The sequence below is a fragment of the Hypanus sabinus genome, chromosome 8 (assembly GCF_030144855.1).
Source record: "Hypanus sabinus isolate sHypSab1 chromosome 8, sHypSab1.hap1, whole genome shotgun sequence".
In the NCBI taxonomy this organism is placed as follows: domain Eukaryota; kingdom Metazoa; phylum Chordata; class Chondrichthyes; order Myliobatiformes; family Dasyatidae; genus Hypanus; species Hypanus sabinus.
In genome coordinates this window covers 56848191-56873248 of record NC_082713.1, presented here as the reverse complement: position 1 = coordinate 56873248, position 25058 = coordinate 56848191, and the positions used below count along the sequence as shown (strand labels likewise).

Genomic DNA, 25058 nt, shown 5'->3' with positions numbered 1-25058 from the left:
CAAACCTCAAGCTTTTGCAATCAAACTTTAACATTTAGTTCCACAAAAACAACTCCACACTATGTTCATGAGAAGAATTCAGCCTAGCCACTAGAATATTCAGTACTAAAGAACGTTCCCCTTATTGGAACAAAACTGCAGTACTTGTTTGTTGTTCAAAAGAGAAAAGACTCAAAACACCCAGCAAGTTAGCAAAATCCACGTATTACTGTCATCTTCACACTCAACCCATCTGCATTTCTTTAAGACGTTTAATATCCTCCTCTGATCACTTGGAATCTTGTTTATTGGTTTTGGCAAAAGTGAACCAAGATGCTGAAAAACCTGGTTAAAATATGCCTTTCATCCCATTTCTAAATTATTTTTCATTTTAAATTAAGTGTGGTATTAAGTAAACAGTGTCACTTATCACACGATGATAGTGATTGTGGACAGCAGTTTTGCTATCAATTAAAATTCCAGCATTAATAGAATAACAACAATGTTCCATTTTTCCAGTAACTGAGGATATTTATAAATTTACAACTAACTAATCATTTTCAGTTACTGTGAATATGAAAAGCAAACTCATTTGCTTAGAAAATAAACATAAGTTTTAAGCTCACAATATAACATGATACTATTTTATTCGATTTTAAGACTGCAGTGGCAAAATGCTTCCCTCCTTATGGAGAAGCACAGCACAAAGAGTTGAAAACCTTTTATATAGACAATGCAATCATCTCAGATTTATCACTAAACCAACTATATTTGCATGAGGTTGACCGCATTCATTAGATAGCTGTCTAGCTCCTTTACAAGGGCAATTACAAGCTGAGTGATGGCTGTGTCATCTGGGGCTGACAGTAAGGAAGGGGATTTGAAGAAGCTCAGAGAAATGGAAAAACGAAAGGTCTCGGCCCGAAACGTTGACTGTTCGTTTCCACGGATGCTGCCCGACCTGCTGAGTTTCTCCAGCTTGTTTGTACGTGTTGACTTGACCACAGCATCTGCAGTGTACTTTGTGTTTAAATGAAAAGCTTGACTGGTTAAGAGAACCCAGAGTAAATGGCTTGTGGCGTACTGTGCATCTTCCCAGCCCAGTGCCTTCACCTGTGGAATCCTAATGCCACTCCTAACACCAGACAATATTTAACCTAGAATTGGCCATCAAAGTTCTTTAAGACAAAGGCTGCCATGTTCGTATTCCAGTTAAATTGGTGAACCAGCGAATGTAGGAAAATGCATAATTAGTATTAATAATAGGATGGACAATTTTCATTATATATCATATATACTTATTGCCGAGGGTTCACCCTTAACACTCAACCCCAATTCCTTTAATACACACAATTTTAAAGCAATCACAAGTATTTGATTGTTTAGAAATTATCAATGCAGGATGTACAGATTGGATTTCTGATTCATCATTTTGCCATGCAGCTGAGAAAACAGTAACTTATTATAATCCTCCTTCAATAAACAAAGTTTATTGTTGACCTAAAATATTATACTATATAAAATATTAACCTTATCATTGTTCAAAGAATGCTGCCTGAACTGCTGTGTCTTTCCAGCACTTTATATTTCAGATTTCTAATATTTGATATTTTAAAAATGTTCAAATATTTTTTTTATTTTGCCTAAGGTTGTACAAAGGATGATAACTGAAAGAACTGGTGGAATTTATAGCAGATGTGTTTGTGGTAATTTACCAAAATTCTCTGGACTCTGGGCAGGCCCCAGTGGATTGGAAGACAGCGAATATCATGGCACTGGTTAAAAAAGGATGTAGGCAAAAGGCAGATGAAGGTCAGTTATCTTAATATGCTTGAAACTATCATTAAGGAAGAAATAACAAGATATCTGGACAGAAGTGGTTCCATCAGGCGAGCACATCATGGATTTATGAAGTGAACGTACTACGTGACAAATTTAATGGAATTATTTGATGATAAAATGGATGCAGTGGATAGAGGGGAAATGATGGAGACATGGATTTCCAGAAAGAGTTCAATAAGGTGCCTTATATAACACTTATCCAAAGATAAGGATTCATGGAGTTGGGGGTAATATATTATTATGGATAGAGATTGGTAAACCAATTTAAGGCAAAGAGTAAGCCTAAAGGAAGAATACCTAATTATCCTGTCGGTGCCACAAAGGTTGTTGCTGGGCCTGCAACTGTTCACAATATACATTAATGATTTGGTAGAGACCAAGTGAAATGTAACTAAGTTTACTGATGACACTAAATTGAGTGGTAAAGCAAATTGTGCAGAGATGCAGAGAGTCTGGAAAGAGATACAGATAGGTTAATTGAGTGAACAAAGGTCTGGTACATGGAGTACAACGCTGGTAAATGTGAGGTCATGATGGAAGGAAAAAATATAGATCGGATTATCTAAATGGTGAAAAATTGCAGTGTGCTGTTGTGCAGAGTCATGCATCATAAAAAGTTGATTTGCTGGGTGCAACAGGTTAGCAAGAAGGCAAATGAAATGTTGGCATTCATCATTAGAGATTGAATTTAAAAGCAGAGAGGTTATGCTGCAACTGTAGAGGACAATGCTGAGGCCACACCTAGAGTAGTGTGTGTGATTCTTGTCACCTTACTTGCCGGCTTTGGAAATGGTGTAGAGGATGTTCACCAGCTTAATTCCAGAGATGATGGTATGAGGAGACGTTGAGTTGCTTGGGACTATATGTAATTTCAGAAGAATGAGATGAGATCTTTTAGAAACATACAATTATGAAAAGGATAGATAAGATAGAGACAGGGAAGTTACTTGCACTCATGAGGCTAGAACTGGAGGATATAGCCTCAAAGTTTGAGGAATAGATTTACAACGGAGATGAGGAGAAGGTGCTTTTTCAGAGAATAGTGAATCTGTAGAATACTCTGCCCAGTGAGGCAGAAGAGGCTACCTTACTAAATACATTTAAGACAAAGAGATTTTTGCAAAGCAGAATTAAAATTGTGGTCAAAAAGCAGGTTGGTGGAGCTGAGTCCACAGCCAGATCACCATGATCTTATTGAATGGTGCATGCAGGAGGGCTAGAGGGGTCAGATGGCCTGTTTCTTATAGTCACCACACTAATGAAATATAATGCTGTGTATTATACAAACAAAGTGCTGGAAATACTTAGGTCAGGCTTCATCTGCAGGAAAAGAAACAATGAATGTTTCAGGTCAACGATTAAGAAGTTAATCACAGATAATGTGGTAATATTTATTAAATTAATACATTTTATTTGAGTTAAGGTACATAGAGAAAAAGAAAGTTCCATTGTTATGGGTTTGAGCTCTATGTACTTCAGTGTTTGTAAACAGTGACTTTCATTTATATTCTGCATATTTAAACAGAATTATTGATTTAGCAGGTTTAATTTGTCCATTGAATGCAAAATATTTGAATATTTTGCATGTCTTCTTGGATTAAAAGTTTGCATGAACAATTCTGGCATCCCTTCCTCACTGATAGATCGTACATATTGTCTTTTGTTACTGATTTTACATTGTTTCAAAACTTGAAAATATTTTCAGAATTTTGAAAAAAAATCAGAATGTGCTGTGGGGAAAATGTGAATAGGGATACAAGAAGAGGTATTAGCTTTAGCCTTAATATACACACTTTTAAAATTAGAAATGGAAGTTCCACATGAACAGTATGTAGCACTGCAGTAAAAGTGACCAAAGATGAATTTCTACCCAATGGTGTTTAAAATTCTTGATGCATGTTCAAATTCTCTAGCTTAGAGCTTTTTGACTAGTTCAGTCAGAAGAATCTGATCTGTAATAGCCTTTATTAATTAACTGCAAATAAACTGATCAGAATCAGTTGTTATAACTGATTGTGGCATCAGTAGTGAAAAGCCATAAAATTCATAGTCTTTGTGTCTTTGCACTATACTACTGCTGAAAAACAAACTTCAAACAAAACGGTCAGTGATAGTAACTTTGATTCTGATTCAGTGTTAATCAGTCAATAGTTAAATTAACAAAGGCTGACACAGATCACATTCTTCTGACTGAACTATGCTGAGAGCTGCCATACTATTTAGTGTTATGCTGAAGAGTATTGATTTATTATGGCAATCCAGCCTGTACATTCAACAGATATTATTTAAAGAAATAACAACCGCTCGAGCTGTAGACCCTCCGTGGGCACTCTCGGAGCAATGAATAGACCCACATCTTGACAATGGAGAGGGTGAGAGTCTGACAAGCATTCCCAGAGTCAGGGCTCTGCCCAAACCTGCTGGAAACTGATAGCAAGTTCATGAATGTGTTGACAAATTGCCTGAGTTCTATGGTCTCCCTCATTAACATTTATTCAAGGTGATGGAAAATGTTGTCTCTCCTTTGCTTGCTTGCACATTTCTCCCTTCCCCAGAGATTGTACAGCTCTCCCAAGGTGGCAACAAAAATGTATAAAGGAGATAATGTTTGCAATTTTGGAAAATACTAAATAAACCATTGCACAAGACAATTTGAATGTGTCCAGTCAAATACAAGGCTTAGAAACTGAATGTGGGTTTGGTTCCTGGGCATAAGAAAATGCAACAGAATTGATAACACCTGGAAAAGACTGGTCACAAGATAATAAAATACAGTGGATTCCAGTTAATGGAGACACAGTGGAATCTGTATATTTTGGGACCAATTAAGTGGCTGTCCAACTAGCCAATTTCATGGAAATAGTTGAAAAGATATTTAAAAAAAAAACAAAACATAAGAAAGTCTGCAGATGCTGGAAATCCAAAGCAACACACAAACCAAATCTGGAAAATCTCAGCAGGTCAGGCAGCATCTATGAAAATGAATAAACAGTTTTGGCCCAAGACTCTTCTTCAGGATTCAAAAAAACAAACCAACTGTGTAACAAATTATGTACTTAACATGAAATATAGAACATTAGAACACTTCCATTAGTACTACAGTACTATAAAACTGTATTAGTTGCTAATAATTATCGACAGAGGAGGAATTCAGTCAGTGTACCACTGCTGCATTCTTTGGATTGACTATAATTGAACAAATCAGTGCAGACAATGGACTGTCTTCATGCAATGCTATCGACAATTACATCCCCCAAACATTATTCTTCATTGTAACATTCAAGATTATTGTTGATACTTTCAAATTCTTCATATTTCCTAACTTGTTGAAGTAGAGAAATAGTTCATTTTTCGCTCCTGGCCATTTCTGGCATCTCCAAGCCTGAGTGCTTGAAACTGCAGTGGGCAAAACAGTTAGTTCTGAATGATCTTACTGATAATTTCTCACTGTCAGTGACAAAAATAACTGCTTTTTGAACACAAACTCACATAATTGATGCTCTTTAATAACTGTTTACTCCAAGCACAGTGTAGCATCTAATGGCTTCACAAGTGCACACAACTGACCCTAGTTAGAATCAGTTTGACAACAGTCTCCTGCCTCAATTAAGCGGCATAGATTCTCTCAATTTGTGTATTTTTAAGACTTGTCCCAAATAAGTGGCTGCCTTGATTAACTGGTGGCCCAGTTAACGGGAATCCACTGTAATTACTGCCATTTGAGTCCCATTGTTGAGTTTAGTACTCACACGGGCATGTTTTGTATCTGGAGAAAGCTTTCTAGTCCAGAAAAAGAAATAGTATTAAGGGAATTTGCAGCTTGTATTTTGCTGCAGCTTACAACTCTACCATTATTAGGTTAGTAATTCAATTTTCTGATAGATGATTGATCATTTTGTCTTGAAAATAAATATAATTCTCACTACAATGTCTCACTGCAAGAAACAAAACAAATATACATCTTTGGTTTAATGAATAGGAAATAACTTACTCTCAAAATATAAGATCCACATATACTAATGAAATTAAGGATAGTGCCCAAAACATTGCAATGACTGAATTTGTTATTTTTCTTGGTGAATAGAGTGAGAGGAGGAAGAAAAAGGAAGGGTAGAATAAGGAGTGGCTTTTTAACTTCCCCTTGCACCAATTTTTTCCATTTCCTCTTTCCTGACATGGTTAAGCCTCATGTGCCATATATCCAGTTTTGTTTTTGTGAATTCCAGGAGCTAGTTATATCCATTCTTGAGCAAATTATTTTGATTTCTGAGAGACAACTTTGGTAGAAAAGTTTGTATGGATTTGTTGATTTAGGAATAAAACATTACCATGTCCTAGAGTGTGTCAATAGTGTTGTTTGCATTATAGAAATCACTTCCACAATATACTAATCAAATGATTGGCCTGAATCCATTGATTATATATGTCCTGTCATGTCTGGTCGAAGCAGCAGAGTTCCTTCAACCCAGGAGCCAGGATATTGGGTCATCCTTTGCCAAACGTTGATCTCTTCCCCAGTTGAATCCATCCATTCCACTTTCTGCCCATTGCTCATTCCTGAAAGAAAGTGTGCAAATAATGGGATAGGTGAAGCAATTTGGGAGCAAATCTACTGTGCTGATTTATTATCAGTAATAATGTTTCATTAACCACTGAGCCAGGACTGAACGGCTTGTTCTGCTGTCGCTTTTATGATCACTGTACTGCATGTTGGTGTATGTTAGAGATCCAAATGGTATTGTGTCCTCTAGGACATTTAAGACCTGTCTGGAAAGAGCTAATCAATGTGAACTGATGAGGGCCATTCCACCAGTTTGATTTGACAACTGGTTAAGCTCTGACTATTGTCAAAGAGATTCTTAAAATAGCCATTGCTGTTTAAAATTGAACTGCCAACTATGTTAAAGATTTGAAAAATGTAAACAAAAAAAACTAAATATATTAAAATTAACTCATTTTTATAAAAAATACATTAGCTTTCTGCTTTGTAACTGAGTCAAATGTATGTGACTGTTCTTTCTGCTTCAGTCTAAGCTGGCACAAGGCAGAAGATAGACTCCTCATTGTAAGAAAGGGAGATCTGGAAATTCATGCCCCACACTTGCCATGGGAAGTCCATCAGCAGAGCCCTGGAAATCTAGAATTTAATTCATATTTACTTTGCAAGTATAGAAAATTCATGACACCAGGCAGATGAATGCTTTATGCATTTTATGGGGGAAGGTCAGGTGTGATTCAGGCAGCAATTTGTGGATTTTCCCATCCATTAGTTCTTACGTGATACTGCGATTGGATACTGCATGTACAAATCACGAGCAACTTTAAACAGTTTTCTGATTTCTCTATTTCCTGAGGAGACTGAGGTCCTTTAACATCTGCCGGATGATGCTGAGGATGTTCTTCGAGTCTGTGGTGGCCAGTGCTATCATGTTTGCTGTTGTGTGCTGGGGCAGCAGGCTGAGGGTAGCAGACACCAACAGAATCAACCAACTCATTCGTAAGGCCAGTGATGTTGTGGGGGTGGAACTGGACTCTCTGATGGTGGTGTCTGAAAAGAGGATGCTGTCCAAGTTGCATGCTATCTTAGACAATGTCTCCCATCCACTCCATAACGCACTGGTTAGGCACAGGAGTACATTCAGCCAGAGACTCATTCCACTGAGATGCAACACTGAGCGTCATAGGAAGTCATTCCTGCCTGTGGCCATCAAACTTTACAACTCCTCCCTCGGAGTGTCAGACACCCTGAGCTAATAGGCTGGTCCTGGACTAATTTCCACGGCATAATTAACTTATTATTATTTAATTATTTGTGGTTTTATATTGCTATATTTCTACACTATTCTTGGTTGGTGCGACTGTAACGAAACCCAATTTCCCTCGGGATTAATAAAGTATGTCTGTCTGTCTGATCCTATCAGCGGCACTGGCTGAATGACTATCTCACCAAAAGAAGTTCAGCAACAGCAAGTAAGTGTAAATTTGTTTACTGAGATGAACCTATCCTCTTTGGGCCCTTCTCATTTGTCTTTCCTTACCATTTCCAACTCCTAGACGGACTCCTCCCAGAAAGTCATTTGTTGACAGGGGCTCTCTATCCCAGATTGTCAGTTCCAGACAAATGTGCTGCAGGTCCTCCAATTTTATGCCATTGTACACAAAGGTGTGGTTGTAGTGAGGGTTCAGCGTCTTCTTCATCACCGGTGTTTTCCTCTTTGAAGTTTTGTTTCTGAATGGCAGAAGGTACCTGAAAAACAACTTTACTTTTAGTGGAAGATTAGAGATGTTCCCTGAGTAAACATTAAAATCCTTACCAACAGCCTTCTAATTTGACAAAAGAAAACTTTATTTTGTAAAATAAAACAAATTAAGAAATGTCAGTAACAAAAACAAAATCATCAGAGAGTTATCAAAGTTTTTGCTCTCTGTGGACAAGATCACTTTTGAATACACTGTGCACTGCAGGGAATACATTCAGGAATCAGTGAAATACCAATGAGGTTGTACTATCAGCCCCAAACTGCTGTAAAATCAGGAGGTGGCAGTGTATTGCACCCGTTGTTCAAGGAACCTCTCAGATGTAGAGCTGTTGAATTGTTCAAGATTGCAGCCGTGGATTAGATAACCAATAAAAGGTAATCAGTGACAAATTTGGGTAGCACTTTTGAAGTATGCCTTCAAGTGAGAGAGACACAGAGTTCACACAAACAAGAAAATTGCACAGTAGAAGGTGGCAGAAAGATCTTGCTTTCTTGCTTTCTTAACAACCCTTTCAAACTGTGCAGCATCTTTGAGAGATCTGTGGACATGGACCCCAAGAATCTGCTGTTCCTTCAGTAGGGAGGAAAAGCTCAATGGATCAATTTTTTATAGGTAGCACGTCAACCATTTCAATTTTTTCCCCATTTTTGGGGGCTGTGGGTATTGTTCCCTTGTTCCTTGCCAACTTATGTACTGCACTAGTCCTCTTTCACAATGCAGTTATTAAATATTTTAGCAAATCTGACAATGCTCTGTTTTTCTTACATTCCCCTCCACTTCAACAAGATGAAGTCAAGAATTTGTTAGGACAACTGTCTAATGTTAAATGGCATATGTAGTAACCATCGCCTGTTTCTCTATAATGCCTACATACAACACCTGAAAAATGTGCAAGGCAAGAAGAGGCACTCCAGTAATCAGAACTAAGCTATAAAGTGAACAGCATTATGAAGGACCCCACGCACCCGTCATACAATCTCTTCTCCCTCCTGCCATCTGGGAAAAGGCACCGAAGCATTCGGGTTCTCACGACCAGACTATGTAACAGTTTCTTTCCCCAAGCTATCAGACTCCTCAATACCCAGAGCCTGGACTGACACCTTACTGTCCTATTGTTCTGTTTATTATTTATTGTAATGTCTGCACTGTTTTGTGCACTTCATGCAGCCCTGGGTAGGTCTGTAGTCTACTGTAGTTGTGTGTTTTTTTTCTCTGTTTTTTTACGTAGTTCAGTCTAGTTTTTGTACTGTGTCATGTAGCACCATGGTCCTGAAAAACGTCTTATTTTTTCTGTGTACTGTACCAGCAGTTATGGTCGAAATGACAATAAAAGTGACTTGACTTGACTTGAGACTATAGGAAAGTGCTACACCAAGTTAGATACTGCTTCAGGTCTGCATACATATCTAATCACTTTATTACAGGAAAGATGTGGTGGCACTGGAGAGGATGCAGAGAAGATTTTCAAATATATTGCCAGGACTGGGAAACTAGTTTTAAAGAAAGGTCAGATAGGTTGGTGTTATTTTCTTTCAAACAGATAGGACTGAGAGGAGACTTAATTTAGCCCTTCAAATTAGTGGGATCCCAGCCTGGGGTCCACGGACCCTTCGGTTAATGTTAGGGGTCCATGGCATAAAAAAGGCTGGAAACTCCTGATTTAGGCAGTGAAAACAGGAAGGACCTACTTCCTTTAGTAGAGTGATGAAAAGCCAGGAGCGTGGACTTATAGTAGTCCTTCACTGATGAGGTAGAACATGATTAGAATGGAGAGAAACATTTCAAGATCACCTATCTGATAGAAAGGGTCTGAAACTTGATGCTGAGAAGGTGGTGGTAATAGAAACACTAATCACATTTATCTAGTAATAAATGAGTCATGACCTGGCATTAATCTTTGTAGCTGGCACAAACAGTTGGACCAAATGGACTCACTCATGTGGTGAATTTTCAATGATTCTATGTACCTGGTATGTATAAAAACCAGCAGATGCCTACACAATTATTCACTCCTTGTGTTTATCTCCTTTTTGTCCAAGTCTAGCAAAACAACTGGGGACTGAGATAGATGACAATGATGAGAAGTAGGAGGACTCCTTTGATGCCTGTTGAAGATAACATGCTGAAAGACCATGCAGTTGTCATTAGAGCAACATTCTACCACATTTTACTCCATACAATCCCTTCAACAGCAGCAGCTGCCACTGGCCTTAGCGACGCCATATCAGAGGGATGGACAATCTGAATGGGGGTGTAGCACCACAATAATATCACAGGGGAGCCTATGAAGTCAATGAGGATATTCCATATTATGCATGGAAATAAATTTGTGGGGCCCAGGACTGATACAACCAACCTGAAAAAAAATCAAAATGCAGGGTCTTAAGATGTACATTAATTGACAGATCTGACAATGGAATCCAAAGCTCCTATTGTTTGTAACGCCATTATCTTTACATTGGTAATGAATTACATATCTGGTGGGGTCACTGCAATCTTACAAAGCTTCCTACCTTAGGAGTGGTCTGGAACTGATTATGAAAGTGAAGATTGGTGCTTTAGTAACTCTACAACACAAGCAGACAACATGTTTTGAACCAGCTGTCACTGGATTTGAATCTCCTTCTGTTCCAGTAATTTTCTGTGCTTTTCTCCCCATTTCAGTCAGTCTTGTCTTGTTTACAATGCACAATTAAAGCATTGATATTTAACTGCACTTGTACACTTACAAGAACATATTGATTCTTACCCTTTGACAAAAGTGTCAGAAGTTCCTCCTACTTTCATTGGTGCAAGGTTCTTGGCTTCCTTAATCCACACCTGCAACTCTCCACCCTCTTCTGACCTTGTACCTTTCTTTCCTGTCATAAAAACACAATGAAAAGCAGGCTGATCATAGACATGCAATGGAACTACAAGGTGGAATCAAACCAATGATTCACACAGGAGGACCTGAGGAGAAATAATGGTGCTGCATCGATTTGACTTGTTCTGAATCTCTGCCACTAAACTACCAGCAAAATAATAAGCATAGTCCTACATGTCCCAAACTACCACAAGAATCAGCATACTGTACTTAAAAATCATATCTTTTCTTCCTGAGTTAAATGCAACTAATTTCAATCATGAATAAAATCTCCACAATTATATTCAAGATTTGTTCTTAACTTAAACTCATTTGTCCATGAATTAATTTATGCACATATACAATAGACAATAAGTGCAGAAGCAGACCATTTGGCCCCTCGTGTCTGCACCGCCATTCTGAGATCATGGCTGATCATTCACTATCAATTCCCAGTCCCTGCCTTGTCCCCATATCCCTTGATTCCCCTATCCATCAGATATCTATCTAGCTCCTTCTTGAAAGCATCCAGAGAATTGGCCTCCGGGGGTGGAGTTTCAAGATGGCGACGTAAGCATCTGCCTTTTAGGCGCTCTTTATTTTTTCAACTATAATCACCCTTTAATTAGATCTTTTCGAACTTAATCATATGAGTTGCTACCTTTGATTGACCCTTTTTTCCTAAAATAATATTTGATCTAATCTTGTCAAACCTAAAATGGCTACAAGTAAGAAATCGGCTAAGGATCCTGTATCCATCGACGCAGTTTCTGCTCTTTTGGACACTAAACTGGATGCTAAACTGGATACTAAACTGGCGGGTCTGGAAGGCAGACTAGAAGGTAAATTGGACAGTAAACTGTTAAATTTGGAAAGGAGGATTACTTCGAAAATATCCGATCTTGAAGGAGTTGTTAAATCGCTTGAAACTAAGTTTCAGTCGCAGGCGTTAGTGGTTCAGCAGCTTGGAAATAAGATCACGACTCTTGAACAATCAATTTGTGAAAAAGCACGTACAATTGAAGTGTTAGAGAAGAAGATAGAGTCGACTGCTAAAACTTTAGATCAGTATAAGTTTAAAATTACTGATCTTGAAAATTGTTCTCGCAGACAGAATTTGCGCATCATCGGAATTCCCGAAAAAGTTGAGTCCGGTAATTTAACTGAATTTTTCTCTAAATTACTGTGGGAAATTTTAGGTGGTGAAGGTTTGAAAAATGAACCTGTTATCGACCGCGCTCATAGAGTTGCGAGGTTTTCGTCTGTGCCTGATAAACCACGAGCGGTGATTGTTCGCCTTCATTATCCTCGTGAGAAAGAGCTTCTAATTCGGTTAGCTCGTAAAAAAGGTATGATCTCCTACAAAAATTACTCATTTCGAATTGTTGAGGACTATTTGTATGAAGTAATGAAAGCCAGGATCGCTTTTAAACCAGTGATGGCAGAGATTCATTCGATTGGATTTAAACAAGCTTTAATGTATCCAGCGAAGCTTAGAATTGTGCTGCCCGACAACAGTCTACACTTTTTTAACACTCCTGAAGAAGCGAAGAAATTTGTTGAAGAATATCGATCCTCTAGTGCAACTTGAACTATGAGTTACATTGAAGATTTTTTTTTTGGAGAGAGGATGCCATTTCATTTTAAGTTTTAACCCTGGAAGTTGGGTTATAACTTTTTATTTTGGGCTATAGGTCTGGGTTTTTTTTTACTACTATTATTATTGCTTATAGATGCTGTTTTAATTTTTATAATATCCTTTTTTATACACGTTTGTATTTTGTAATCATGAATTATTTTTTCAAAATGTCGTTTCTTCTTCCCATAAGTCTTTACTTTTTATAAGCGTTTATTTGCTTGCCTGTATTTAGAAATGGAACAAAGGTTTTGAATTCTTTTTTTTAGTCTTTTTTTTATATATGTTATAGTGTCTATTAAATCTTTTTTTTAAAAAAAAAATTCTATTTTGATAACTTTTTTGATTGCTGAATTTATATTCATATTTTGTAATATGGCTTTCTCAAAATGTCGTTTCTTCTTCCCATAAGTCTTGGCTTGTGAAACGTCATCTTTGTATCTGAATATGGAATTTCTTTTTTAAAGGTGTATTACATTTTTAAACTTTAATGTTCATTTTTTTTTATTAATGATTTTTCTGGTTTTACTATTTTGGTTTTTTTTCTTGACTTGACTGATGTGTGTGTGTATGTGTATGTATGTATATATATGTAGGTATATATATATATTTTGCAACTCTATATTTTAATTAGGGTGTTATATAGTTTTTTCTTAAAAAAATTTTCTTATGGAGCTGCCATCTTGAAATGGGGGTAATTTTAGTATTAGTTTATGCGCCTGCCGCTTGGCTTTCTTTCAAAGGGTGGGGGGAGGGGGGAGGGATCTTTTTTCACGCTTTTGCTTTTTATTTTTTTGCTTTTAGTTTATGGGCTGACTTTAAATTGTTAATATTGTTGAGGTGTCAGGATCTCCGGTTGCTCCTGAATCAATTTTCCTTCTTCCTAAATTGTGGGTTATGTGTCTTTTTAACCTTTTATGATACACACAACTAATATTGGTATGATGGATAAATCTATTAACTTTATCTCGTGGAATACTAATGGTTTAAATCATCCGATTAAACGTAAAAAAATATTTAAAGTATTCCATAGATTGAACGCTAATATTATTTTTGCACAGGAGACCCATATTAGGAGGGAGGATAATCAACGTTTTTTTAGGTTCTGGAAAGGCCAACAATTTCACTCAAATTGTACCGCTAAAATTAGGGGTGTGTCTATTTTTATAGACGCCTCTATTTCGTTTACACATTATGAAATTATTTCGGATCCACAGGGTAGATTTTTGTTGATAACTGGTTCACTTTTTAATCGGAAAGTTGTTTTAGCTAATATTTATGCTCCAAACTTTGATTGTCCTGAATTTTTTAAACGTTTATTTACTTCTCTTCCTAACTTGAATGAATATATGTTGATTATGGGTGGAGACTTTAATTGTTGTTTGAATCCTTCGATGGATAGATCTAAACCTATTCGAACTCTTCCGAATAGATCAGCTTTACTTATTAATTCTTTTATGGTTGATTCTGGAATTACTGAAATATGGCGGTTTTTGAACCCTAAAGATAAAGAATTTTCATTTTTTTCACATGTTTATCATAGTTATTCTAGAATTGATTATTTCCTTATTGATCATCGTTTATTAACAGATGTTATTGATTGTAAATACGATTCTATTGCTATTTCGGATCATGCGCCTTTGAAGTTATCTATCAAGATTCCGGACTCTTCTTTCAATACTAGATCTTGGAGACTTAATGCTACTTTGCTTCATGATCCAGAATTTATTACCTTCATAAAACAACAAATTGACTTATTTTTTTCAACAAACTATAATGAAGAGATTGATAAAGGAATACTTTGGGACTCTTTCAAGGCTTTTATTCGTGGACAAATTATTTCATATTCCGCTGGTAAAAGAAAACAAAGATATTCAGATAGCTTTATTGGTGGATAAAATTAAAGAAATTGATAAGATTTATTCCGTTACTCCTACCAAAGAACTTTATAAGAAGAGAGTTGAGCTTCAAATGGAACATAGTTTATTATTATCTTCTTCAATTGAGAATCAATTAATTAAGACTAGGGCTCAATTTTATATTCATAGTGATCGAACTGGTAAATTGTTAGCTAATCAATTAAAAGCTATTTCGACTAAGCGACAAATTATTAAAATTCGTAAACAAGACGGTAATTTAACTACTGATTATAAAGAAATCAATAACACTTTTCAAGATTTTTATAAATCTTTATATCAATCAGAATTTGACGGTGACCGGTTTACGATGGATAATTTTTTTAATAACTTGAATATTCCTAAACTGATAGATGAAGATTGTAGCTTGCTTGATGCTCCTATTTCTATGGATGAAATAAGAGAGGTTATCTCATCAATGAATTCAGGGAAAGCTCCTGGTCCCGATGGTTTTATTGTAGAATTTTTTAAAACTTTTTCTTTATTGCTTTCTCCTTGGCTATGTGAAATCTTTAATGATGCGTTTGTTAAGAAGAGACTACCTCAATCGTTTTAGAAGCTACTATCTCTCTAATTCTTAAAAAAGATAAAGATCCTACTTTATGTGCATCTTATCGCCCTATTTCATTATTAAATGTAGACTCTAAGATTCTTACAAAAATTTTAGCCATTAGATTAGAAAAGGTATTACCACAGATTATTTCAGAAGATCAAACTGGTTTTATTAGGAATCGGTATTCCTTTTTTAATATTAGAAAATTGATTAATATAATTTATACTTCATCACCTACAACCCCAGAATGTGTTATCGCATTAGATGCTGAAAAAGCCTTTGATAGAGTGGAATGGACATATTTATTTAATGCATTGAGAAACTTTAATTTTAGTCCTAATTTTATATCATGGATTAAATTAATATATTATAAACCTGTTGCTTCTGTTCTTACAAATAATTATAGATCCTCTTTTTTTCAATTATCTCGTGGTACGAGACAAGGTTGTCCTTTAAGTCCTTTATTATTTAATATTGCATTAGAACCTTTAGCTATTGCTATTCGTGAGTCTCCTAATATTTTTGGTATTACCCGTAATGAGAAGTTATACAAATTATCGCTTTATGCTGATGATTTGTTGTTATATATTTCTAATCCTAGTAGGTCTATTCCTGCTATTTTATCCTTGTTGGCTCAATTTGGTAGCTTTTCTGGTTATAAGCTAAACTTAGATAAGAGTGAGTTATTCCCTTTAAACGCGCAAACCTTATTGAGTGATAGGATGCCATTTAAAGTTGTTACTGATAACTTTATCTATTTAAGTATAAAAATCACTAAGAAATATAAAGATTTATTTGGACTGAATTTTTTACCTATGCTTCATCAAATTCAACAACTTACTACAAGATGGTCTCCCTTATTTTTATCATTAGTTGGTCGGATTAATGCTATTAAAATGATGATTTTACCGAAATTTTTATATTTATTCCAAGCTTTACCAATTTTTATTCCTAAATCTTTTTTTGATAATATTGATTCAAAAATTTCCTCATTTGTGTGGCAAAATAAAAATCCTAGGTTAAGCAAACGGCAATTACAAAAGTCTAAAAAAGATGGTGGTCTAGCTTTACCTAACTTTAGATTTTATTATTGGGCGAATAATATTCGTAACCTAATGTACTGGAAACTAGATTTGGATTCACCTGTGTGCCCACAGTGGGTAAATTTGGAATGTAGTGAGGTTAAGGGATATTCTATATTTTCCGTTCTTGGTTCTTTTCTTCCTATTGATTTAGCCAAATTCAATAAACAGATATCTAACCCTGTTGTTAAACATACACTACGAATTTGGTTTCAATTTCGCAAATTCTTTAATCTGAAAAACTTTGCTCTGGACAGCCCTATTTTATGTAATTTTTTTTTCAAACCTTCATTGACAGATCAAGCTTTTAGTATATGGAAAAGGAAAGGTATAAAATGTTTTCGTGATCTTTTTTTTGAAGGTATTTTGATGTCTTTTGATCAACTATCCAACAAATTTGAATTACCTAAATCTAATTTTTTTAGATACTTACAAATTAGAAATTTCTTACATAAAATTCTTCCGTCTTTTCCTAATTCAACTCCATCGGATTTTTCAGATTTGATTTTTACTTTTAATCCTTGTCAGAAGGGATTAGTAGCTTTTATTTATAACATGATTATGAAGATACAGCCAGAAATATCGGATAGAATTAGACAAGAATGGGAAAAAGAACTTCGATGTAATATATCAACAGATAAATGGGAAAAAATTTTACAAATGGTTAATTCCTCTTCTATTTGTGCTAAACATGCTTTAATACAATTTAAAATTGTACATAGAGCTTATATGTCTAAAGATAAGCTTGCCCGATTTTACTCGCATATTAATCCTCAATGTGACAGATGTCACTTAGAAGTGGCTTCATTGACTCACATGTTTTGGACATGTCCCACTTTACATAACTATTGGAAGGACATTTTTGATGTCATTTCCTCAGTATGGAATATCGATTTACAACCCCATTTTATTACTGCAATTTTCGGTATACCAAATGAAGATGGCAATCAGCTTTCCCCTTCAATCAGACGAATGATTGCCTTTGTAACATTAATTGCCAGAAGGTCTATATTACAAAACTGGAAAGAAGTAAATCCTCCTACTACATTTCAGTGGTTCTCCCAAACCATTTCTTATTTGAGTTTGGAAAAAATCAGAAGCACTATCTTTGATTCTTCAATTAAATTTGAAGAAACCTGGGGACCATTTATTCGACACTTTCATATGAATTAATTTGGCCTATTTCAGATCCTTTTCTCTACTTATCCTTGTTCAGGTATGGAGTTCCGGAGTTCTTTTCTTGACACCTTTATATATTTATAAAGTGCTATTATTGCCCATGTTAGTTTAGTTTAGTATTTTTTTTTCAATATATATTTTTTCTCATATATAATTTCAATTTTTTTTTCTTTTTTCGATGATTATTTTTGTTTTTTTTTCATATATATTTATATAGACTTGATTGATTTATGTACCTTTTGTCGATTGATGTTTAATAGGATATTATTATCCTATTACTAATGTAATTTCAAGTTTATTGAATTTGTAATCTGTTCATTATTATGTGTTGTTTTTTTTATATATGAAATTTAATAAAAAGATTGAAAAAGAAAGAAGAGAATTGGCCTCCACCGTCTTCCGAGGCAGTGCATTCCACACCTCCACAACTCTCTGGGAGAAGAAGCTCTTCCTCAACTCTGTTTTAAATAACTGACCTCTTATTCTCAATCCATGCCCTCTGGTACTGGACTCTCCCAACATCTGGAACATATTTCCTGCCTCAATCCTATCAAATCCTTTAATTATCTTAAACGTTTCAATCAGATCCCCTCTCAATCTCCTCAATTCCAGCGTGTACAAGCCCAATCTCTCCAATCTCTCTGCGTAAGACAGCCCTGCCATCCCAGGAATCAACGCTGCACTTCCTCAATTGCCAGAATGTCCTTCCTTAAACCTGGAGACCAAAACTGTACACAATATTCCAGGTGTGGTCTCACCAGGGCCCTGTACAAATGCAAAAGGACATCCTTGCTCTTGTACTCAATTCCCTTTGTAATAAAGGCCAACATTCCATTTGCCCTCTTCACTGCCTGTTGCACTTGCTCATTCACCTTCATTGACTGATGAACTAGGACTCCTAGGTCTCTTTGCATTTCTCCCTTACCTAACTCTACACCGTTCAGACAATACTCTGCCCTCTTGTTTCTGCTTCCAAAGTGGATAACTTCACATTTATTCACATTGAATGACATCTGCCAAGTATCTGCCCACTCACCCAGCCTATCCAAGTCTCCCTGTATTCTCCTAACGTCCTCTTCGCATGTCACACTGCCACCCAGTTTAGTATCAAACTTGCTGATATAGTTTTCAATGCCCTCATCTAAATCGTTGACATACATCGTAAAGAGCTGTGGTCCCAATACAGAGCCCTGTGGTACCCCACTAGTCACCTCCAGCCAGTCCGAGAAACACCCATTCACTGCTACCCTTCGCTTTCCATCTGCCAACCAGTTTTCTATCCATGTTGAAACCCTGCCCCCAATGCCATGAGCTCTGATTTTACTCACCAATCTCCTATGTGGCATCTTATCGAATGCCTTCTGAAAATCTAGGTACACAACATCCACTGGCTTACCCTTGTCTAACATCCTTGTTACACCCTCAAAAAACTCCAACAGATTAGTCAAGCATGATTTGCCCTTGGTAAATCCATGCTGGCTCGGCCTAATCCTATTACTGCCATCAAGATGTGCCACTATTTTGTCCTTAATAATGGACTCAAGCATCTTCCCCATGACTGACGTTAGGCTAACAGGGCGATAGTTCTCCGTTTTCTCCTTCCCTCCTTTCTTGAAAAGTGGGATAACATTAGCCACTCTCCAATCTTCAGGAACTGATCCTGAATCTAAGGAACATTGGAAAATGATTACCAATGCATCCTTGGAATTTGTCAAAAAAAATCCCTGGTGAATAGGCTAGATCAGTCCCATCCCCCCCACCTCCCAGTATATTGGGAATGACCATCAAACAGCACATGGTACATTTGTTTGTGTGAATTGCACGGATTTCATTAGCAAAAATCCCATTCGCTGAGAGCTTCACAAAGTAAAGCTGTTTTATAAACAAGAGAAAATCTGCAGATGTTGGAAATCCGAGCAACACACACAAAAAGCTGGAGGAACTCAACAGGACAGGCAGCATCTATTGAAAAGAGTACAGTTGACATTTCAGATCGAAAGCCTTTAGCAGGACTAGAGAAAAAATTTAGGAGTAGATTTAAAAGGTGGGAGGAAGGGAGAGAGAAACATTAGGTGAAGCCTGGAGGGGGAGGGATGAAATAAAGAGCTGGGAAGTTGATTGTGAAAGAGACAGAAGGCCATGGGAAGAAAGAAAAAGGGGGAGGAGCACCAGAGGGAGGCAATGGGCAGGTAAGGAGATAAGGTGAGAGAGGGAAAAGGAGACGGGAAATGGTAGGGAGGGTGGATGGGGTGCATTATCAGAAGTTTGAGAAATCAATGTTCATGCCATCTAGTTGGAGGCTACCCAACTGGAATATAAGGTGGTGTTCCTCTGACCTAAGTGTGGCCTCATCACGACAGTGGAGGAGGCCATGGATTGACATATTGGAATGGGAATTGGAAGTGGAATTAAAATGGGTGATTTTACAATGACTGATAAGAGACCACCCTATGTTTGTGACAATGAAATCTGGCCCATGGATTTTCTTATAAGTGGGTTAATCAGGTACCAGCTGCCCTGGCCCTAATGCCCTCTCCAGGATGCAGAGGGAAGCTCAGTGCAACCCCCACTTAGGCTCTGGCCAAGGACCACAATCGCAGGTTCTGCCACTATTGAACAGAGGCAGGACTCTGCAGCAACCTGTCAAGCACTTTGTTGATGTATTGTTTAAACACAGTGGCACCGATGCATTATAACAGAATGCGTTGATTCAATGGCACAATGATCATAAAGATGTATACTGATTATATACACAAAGTACACTGCAAATGCTGGGGTCAAAGCAACACAGGAGCCTTTGGCCTCCTGGGTATTTTGTGATTTCTCCATAATACATTGCAGTTCAGGGGAGGAAATACAGCCTGATGAACCAAGTGGAGATACAGATTCACAGACACACAGACACACACACACACACTTACTTGGTCGGACTTACCTTTGCTCTTGCTTGCAAGAGCAGTTTTAGTATTTGGGATGTATTTGATTGAAATTACGAGCTCCCCTTTGTAAGGAGGGATAGACCCAGACTCTTCATTTGCCTGCAGTATCAGAACAGATTTGAAATGAGTAACTTTACTTCCTAACAATTGCTTTGCATTAGGTTTTAGGTTATAGAAAATTCTGGAAAGTTGTGACACCTAGGTGAGAACTAATTACAACAACCGGAAAACTTTCTCTGTGGCTTATACTAACTGTAAGCATAAACAAGTAGTTAAAATGCATTAAATTGGTACAAACTTTGATTTAATTGAAATATAAACAAAAAGTAAAAATTATTAATAATCAGAATCAAAGGCTAATAAATGATTTCTGACCACTCCAAAATCACATGTCTTTTAGCTTGGTATTGGTGTACTTTTATAATTTGGACCATATGTTTGTAATGAAAATCTTTTACACAAGAAAGTGATTTCACAAACCCTCATAGCCTTTGGTGTGTTAAGGAGATGACCAAGTGGTACAAGTAAGTTACATGATGGGAATTATTAGAAAGAGAACTGCAGAATTCAAAAACTAAATCAGGAAACAGAAAATGCTGTAAATACTCAGCAGGTCAGACCGAATCTGTGGAAACAGAAGCAGAGACAATGCTGTAGGTTGGAGATTCACGGCAGAAACCCATTCAGATTAAAATAACTAGTACTGAAAATAATATCTGCACATTAGAGATTTATTAAGGTGATGCACAAGGCATTTTTATCCAAGAGCAAAGGAAATTTTCCTCTAGTCATTTTATGAAAAAGTGTATTTGAAAAGCAAAAAAATGGGAAGAGCTGTAAATATGAAATATAAATAGAAAATGCTGGGGACTCTCAGCAGGTCAGGTCCTTTTAATATTTTTCCTCTCACCTAAAATCTATGAGGTCTAGTTTGGCCTCTCCTACACCAGGAAAAAAATGTGACCATCCACCTTATTTATACCCCTCAATATTTAATACATAGCTACAAGGTCACTCCTCAGCCTCCCATGCTTCAGGGAAAACAAAGAGCAGCCTGTCCAACCTCGACCTGCAGTACCTATAAAAAGTATCCAACCACTCCCCCCCCACCCTCCCGTCCATGGAAGTTTTCATGTTTTATTGTTTTACAACATTGAATCACTGTGGATTTAATTTGGATTTCTTTGACACTGATCATCAGAAAAAGACTTTCATGTCAAAGTGAAAATAGTGTCTACAAAGTGATCTAAGTTAATTACAAATATAAAACACAAAATAATTGATTGCACAAGTATTCACCCCCTTCAAGTCAGTATTTAGTAGATACATTTTGGCAGCAATTACAGCTTGAGTCTGGATAGGTCTCTATCAGTTTTGCACATCTAGACACTGCAATTTTTCCCCATTCTTCTTTACAAAACTGTTCAAGCTCTGTTAGATTATATGGACAATGAACAGCCCATTTCAAGTCCAGCCACAATTCTTAATTGGTCTGAAGTCTGGACTCTGACTTAGCCACTTCAGGAAATTAACTTTGTTGATGTTAAGCCATTCCTGTGTAACTTTGGCTTTATGCTTGGGGTCATTGTCTTGTTGGAAAGCACCAGTTGTGTGCACAGACTCTCCTATCTCAGCCACTGAAGCTTGTAACTCCTCCAGAGTTGTCATAGGTCTCTTGGTGGCCTCCGTCACTAGTCCTCTTCTTGCACGGTCACTCAGTTTTTGAGGACGGCCTGTTCTAGGCAGATTTACAGCTGTGCCATATTCTTTCCATTTCTTGATGATTGACTCTACTGTACTCCAAAGGATATTCAGTGACTTGGAAATTTTCTTGTATTCATCTCCTGACTTGTGCTTTTCAATAAACTTCTGGTGGAGTTGCTTTGTGCTCTTTTGTCTTCATGGTGTAGTTTTTGCCAGGATCCTGACTTACCAGCAGTTGGACCTTCCCAAAACAAGTCTATTTTCACTACAATCAAATGGAACACCTTGTCTGCACATCGGTGATCTCCATTTAACTAATTATGTCACTTCTAAAACTAACTGGCTGCTCCAGTGATAATTTGGTGTGTCATATTAAAGGGGGAGGTGAATACTTAATCAAATATTTTGTGTTTTATATTTTCAGTTAACTAGATCACTTTGCAGAGATCTGTTTCACTTTGACATGAAAGAGTCTTTTGCTGTTAATCAGTGTCAAAAAGACCCAAATTAAATCCACTGTGATTCAGTGTTGTAAAACATGAAACCTTCCAAGGGGGAGGGGGTGAATTCTTTTTATAGTCACTGTATAAATAAAGCCCTCCTGTCCTACTAGCATCTTGGCGAATCTTTTCTGCACCTGTTTCAGCTTATTGGCATCCTTCCTAAACCCCGGCTGGCATAACCATGTACAATGCTGTAAATGCGGTCTCACCAATGACTTGTACAGTGGCAACACGGCACCCCAAATCCTAAACTCAATGTTGTGACAAATGAAGACAAGCAGGCCAAACGCCATACACCACCTTGTTGCCACTTTCAGGGAACTATGTACCAGTACTATACAGTCTATTATATAGCCAAGGTCCTACCATTTACTGTCCAAGTCCACCCTGATTTAATTTACCAAAATGTAACATCTCACACTTATTGGAGTTAAATTCCATCTGCTGTTCCTGGCCTACTTCCCAGATTCATCTAGATCCTGTTGTATTCTTCACTGTCCACTACACCATTAAAGTTTGGTATCATCCACAAACTTACTACATTAACAACATTCTCATCTAAATTGTTACAATAAATGGCAAAGCACAGTGGACGTGGTACCAATCCTTGTGGCACACCAGTAGTCACAGGCTTCCAATCTGAAATAACAGCCCTCCAGTACCACCCGCTGTCTCCTTCCATCAAGCCACTATTGTACTCAATTAGCTAGCTAGCCTGGATGCCATTTGGTTTAACCTTTTGAACTAGCCTATTATGCAGGTCCTTGTCAGAGGCCTTGCTGGAATATGTTATAACCCATGTTTTAGGTGGGGAGTAGAGGACAAAATGCTGCAGAAAAGTAGAACACCTTAGTGTCACACAACTGAATGTCTCAATGTAGATTTGATTGTAAAACAGAAAAATTGTATTAAAATTAACCGTTAGTGTTAAATATAGAGGATTAAGTTGAAATCTAGACATCACGTTGTAGAGCTAATTGAAAGAAAACAGAGATCTCACTATCACTCATATTTCTGAAAGCAAACTTTTTCCCTGATGATTAGAGCACTTTTGCTTATTCAACTCATTAACTTGTCACATCCTGACAGTTCCTTTGAATGGCATGCAGGAAGAGGGTTCACTCAGTTAGCTAACAGATCTGTAAAGAGCATAAATATAAATTCAAACTTGTCTTTTTGAGGTGAAATGATAAAATGCAGAACCCCTGTGCTATCTTCCTACATACAGTACATCATTTTCCCTGAATACTTTCATCCTCCTGCGAGTTCTGGAGATGTGAAAGGTCTGGGCAGATTCAATGCATAGTATCAGTTATCACATTTAATCTATTTATAACAACATGCTGAAATGTTAAAATAGATCTCATTCTTCAGCAACCATTCTGCTCCAACATTTAATAAAAGAATTTGGACGTTTTCCCTTTGACTGACAGAGACTCCCCGGAATTGTGAGAAGACCAGACAGTCCATCTGCTGCCCTTGTGCTGTTTAAACAAGGTGTTGGAGGGTAAACGTGTGGTGCCCTGCCCTTACCTTGCCATGAAGGGGAAGGCACTCTTCCGAATCACTGTTGAGTTTCCAAGTATCAAGTGACAGGTCCACCTCTCCCAGGAATATATTGCGTCCGAAGCGATCATAGTGCCACACAGAAAGCTGCAACGTCCTCATAATTAACTGTGAGTCACTGATGTCATACTAATTAATGGGGAAAGGAAAGAAAATCAGATGAAACACTGCAACATCCATAAGAACGACTTTGCTAAAGGAAACACATTGTCTCAACCCTGTCTAATCAAAACACCTCTGAGATGTAGACAGGAAAGGCTCTATGGAGGACAGCTCTTTCTACATTTTCCTTTTCAGTAATCTAAAAATAAACCCCAATGCATGAGAAACAATTATGTTTCCTACGTTGCCAACCAACAATTTACTGAATGTTTCTGAAGAACTAGTTACAGATTTATACTAAACAATCTCCCTTTAATCCAATTCTACCCAGTTTCAGTAGACTGGGCTGTTTCCATATCACTTACAACCAAATCACAAATTTACCGAAAAATAATTCCATTTCTTGATCAGTTCTAATGTTTGGTGGAATGAGGTAGATCAGACCCCGCATTAGTTCATCTTCATCAAGTAGCTCCCTGACCTGCCCCTGAATCTGAACCAGAATCCTGTAAAATGTGTGAATTACAATAGAAAGGAGCTTTGCAGACCATGACTTTCTCTTTCCCTCCATAAATAACCCAAATATTATTGAAACATACAAGATCCTGAGGGGTCTTAACAGGTTGAATATAGAGAGAATATTTCCTCCTGGGCAAATTTGCAACTAGGGGGTCACAGTTGCCTATTTTACAAGGTAATGAAATGAAATCTTCCTCTCAGAACGTCGTGAGTCCTTAAAACTAAGTCCTCAAAGAGTCCCATAATCTCTTTGAAACTCAAAGAGACAATTTTCATTTGTCTTTTTAGAAATTAGTAATTTTCGAACAGGTTTTTCTAAAATGATGCATTTATTTCAAACTGTCTCTGTTATACTTTTATTAATATTACAATTAATACAGATAAATAAGCAACAGGACTCATCCTTTTCCTTAAAAATGTCCACTATTACTG

At 37.0% G+C, this 25058-nt stretch overlaps 1 protein-coding gene across 5 annotated transcripts in view; it reads right to left on the bottom strand.

Annotated features, from left to right (window-relative positions):
- Window positions 1-609: 609 nt before the first annotated feature.
- sytl4 (synaptotagmin-like 4) overlaps window positions 610-25058 on the bottom strand; it is a 74171-nt gene continuing 49722 nt past the window's right edge. For all 5 annotated transcript variants that reach the window (XM_059977259.1, XM_059977260.1, XM_059977258.1 and 2 more), the window contains 5 exons: window positions 23973-24134; window positions 20229-20331; window positions 10832-10943; window positions 7860-8068; window positions 610-6378 (listed from right to left, as the gene is read on the bottom strand). In XM_059977259.1, coding sequence (XP_059833242.1) covers window positions 6239-6378; window positions 7860-8068; window positions 10832-10943; window positions 20229-20331; window positions 23973-24134 — 726 coding nt within the window. In that variant the 3' untranslated portion in view covers window positions 610-6238. The remainder of the gene's footprint in view (window positions 6379-7859; window positions 8069-10831; window positions 10944-20228; window positions 20332-23972; window positions 24135-25058) is intronic.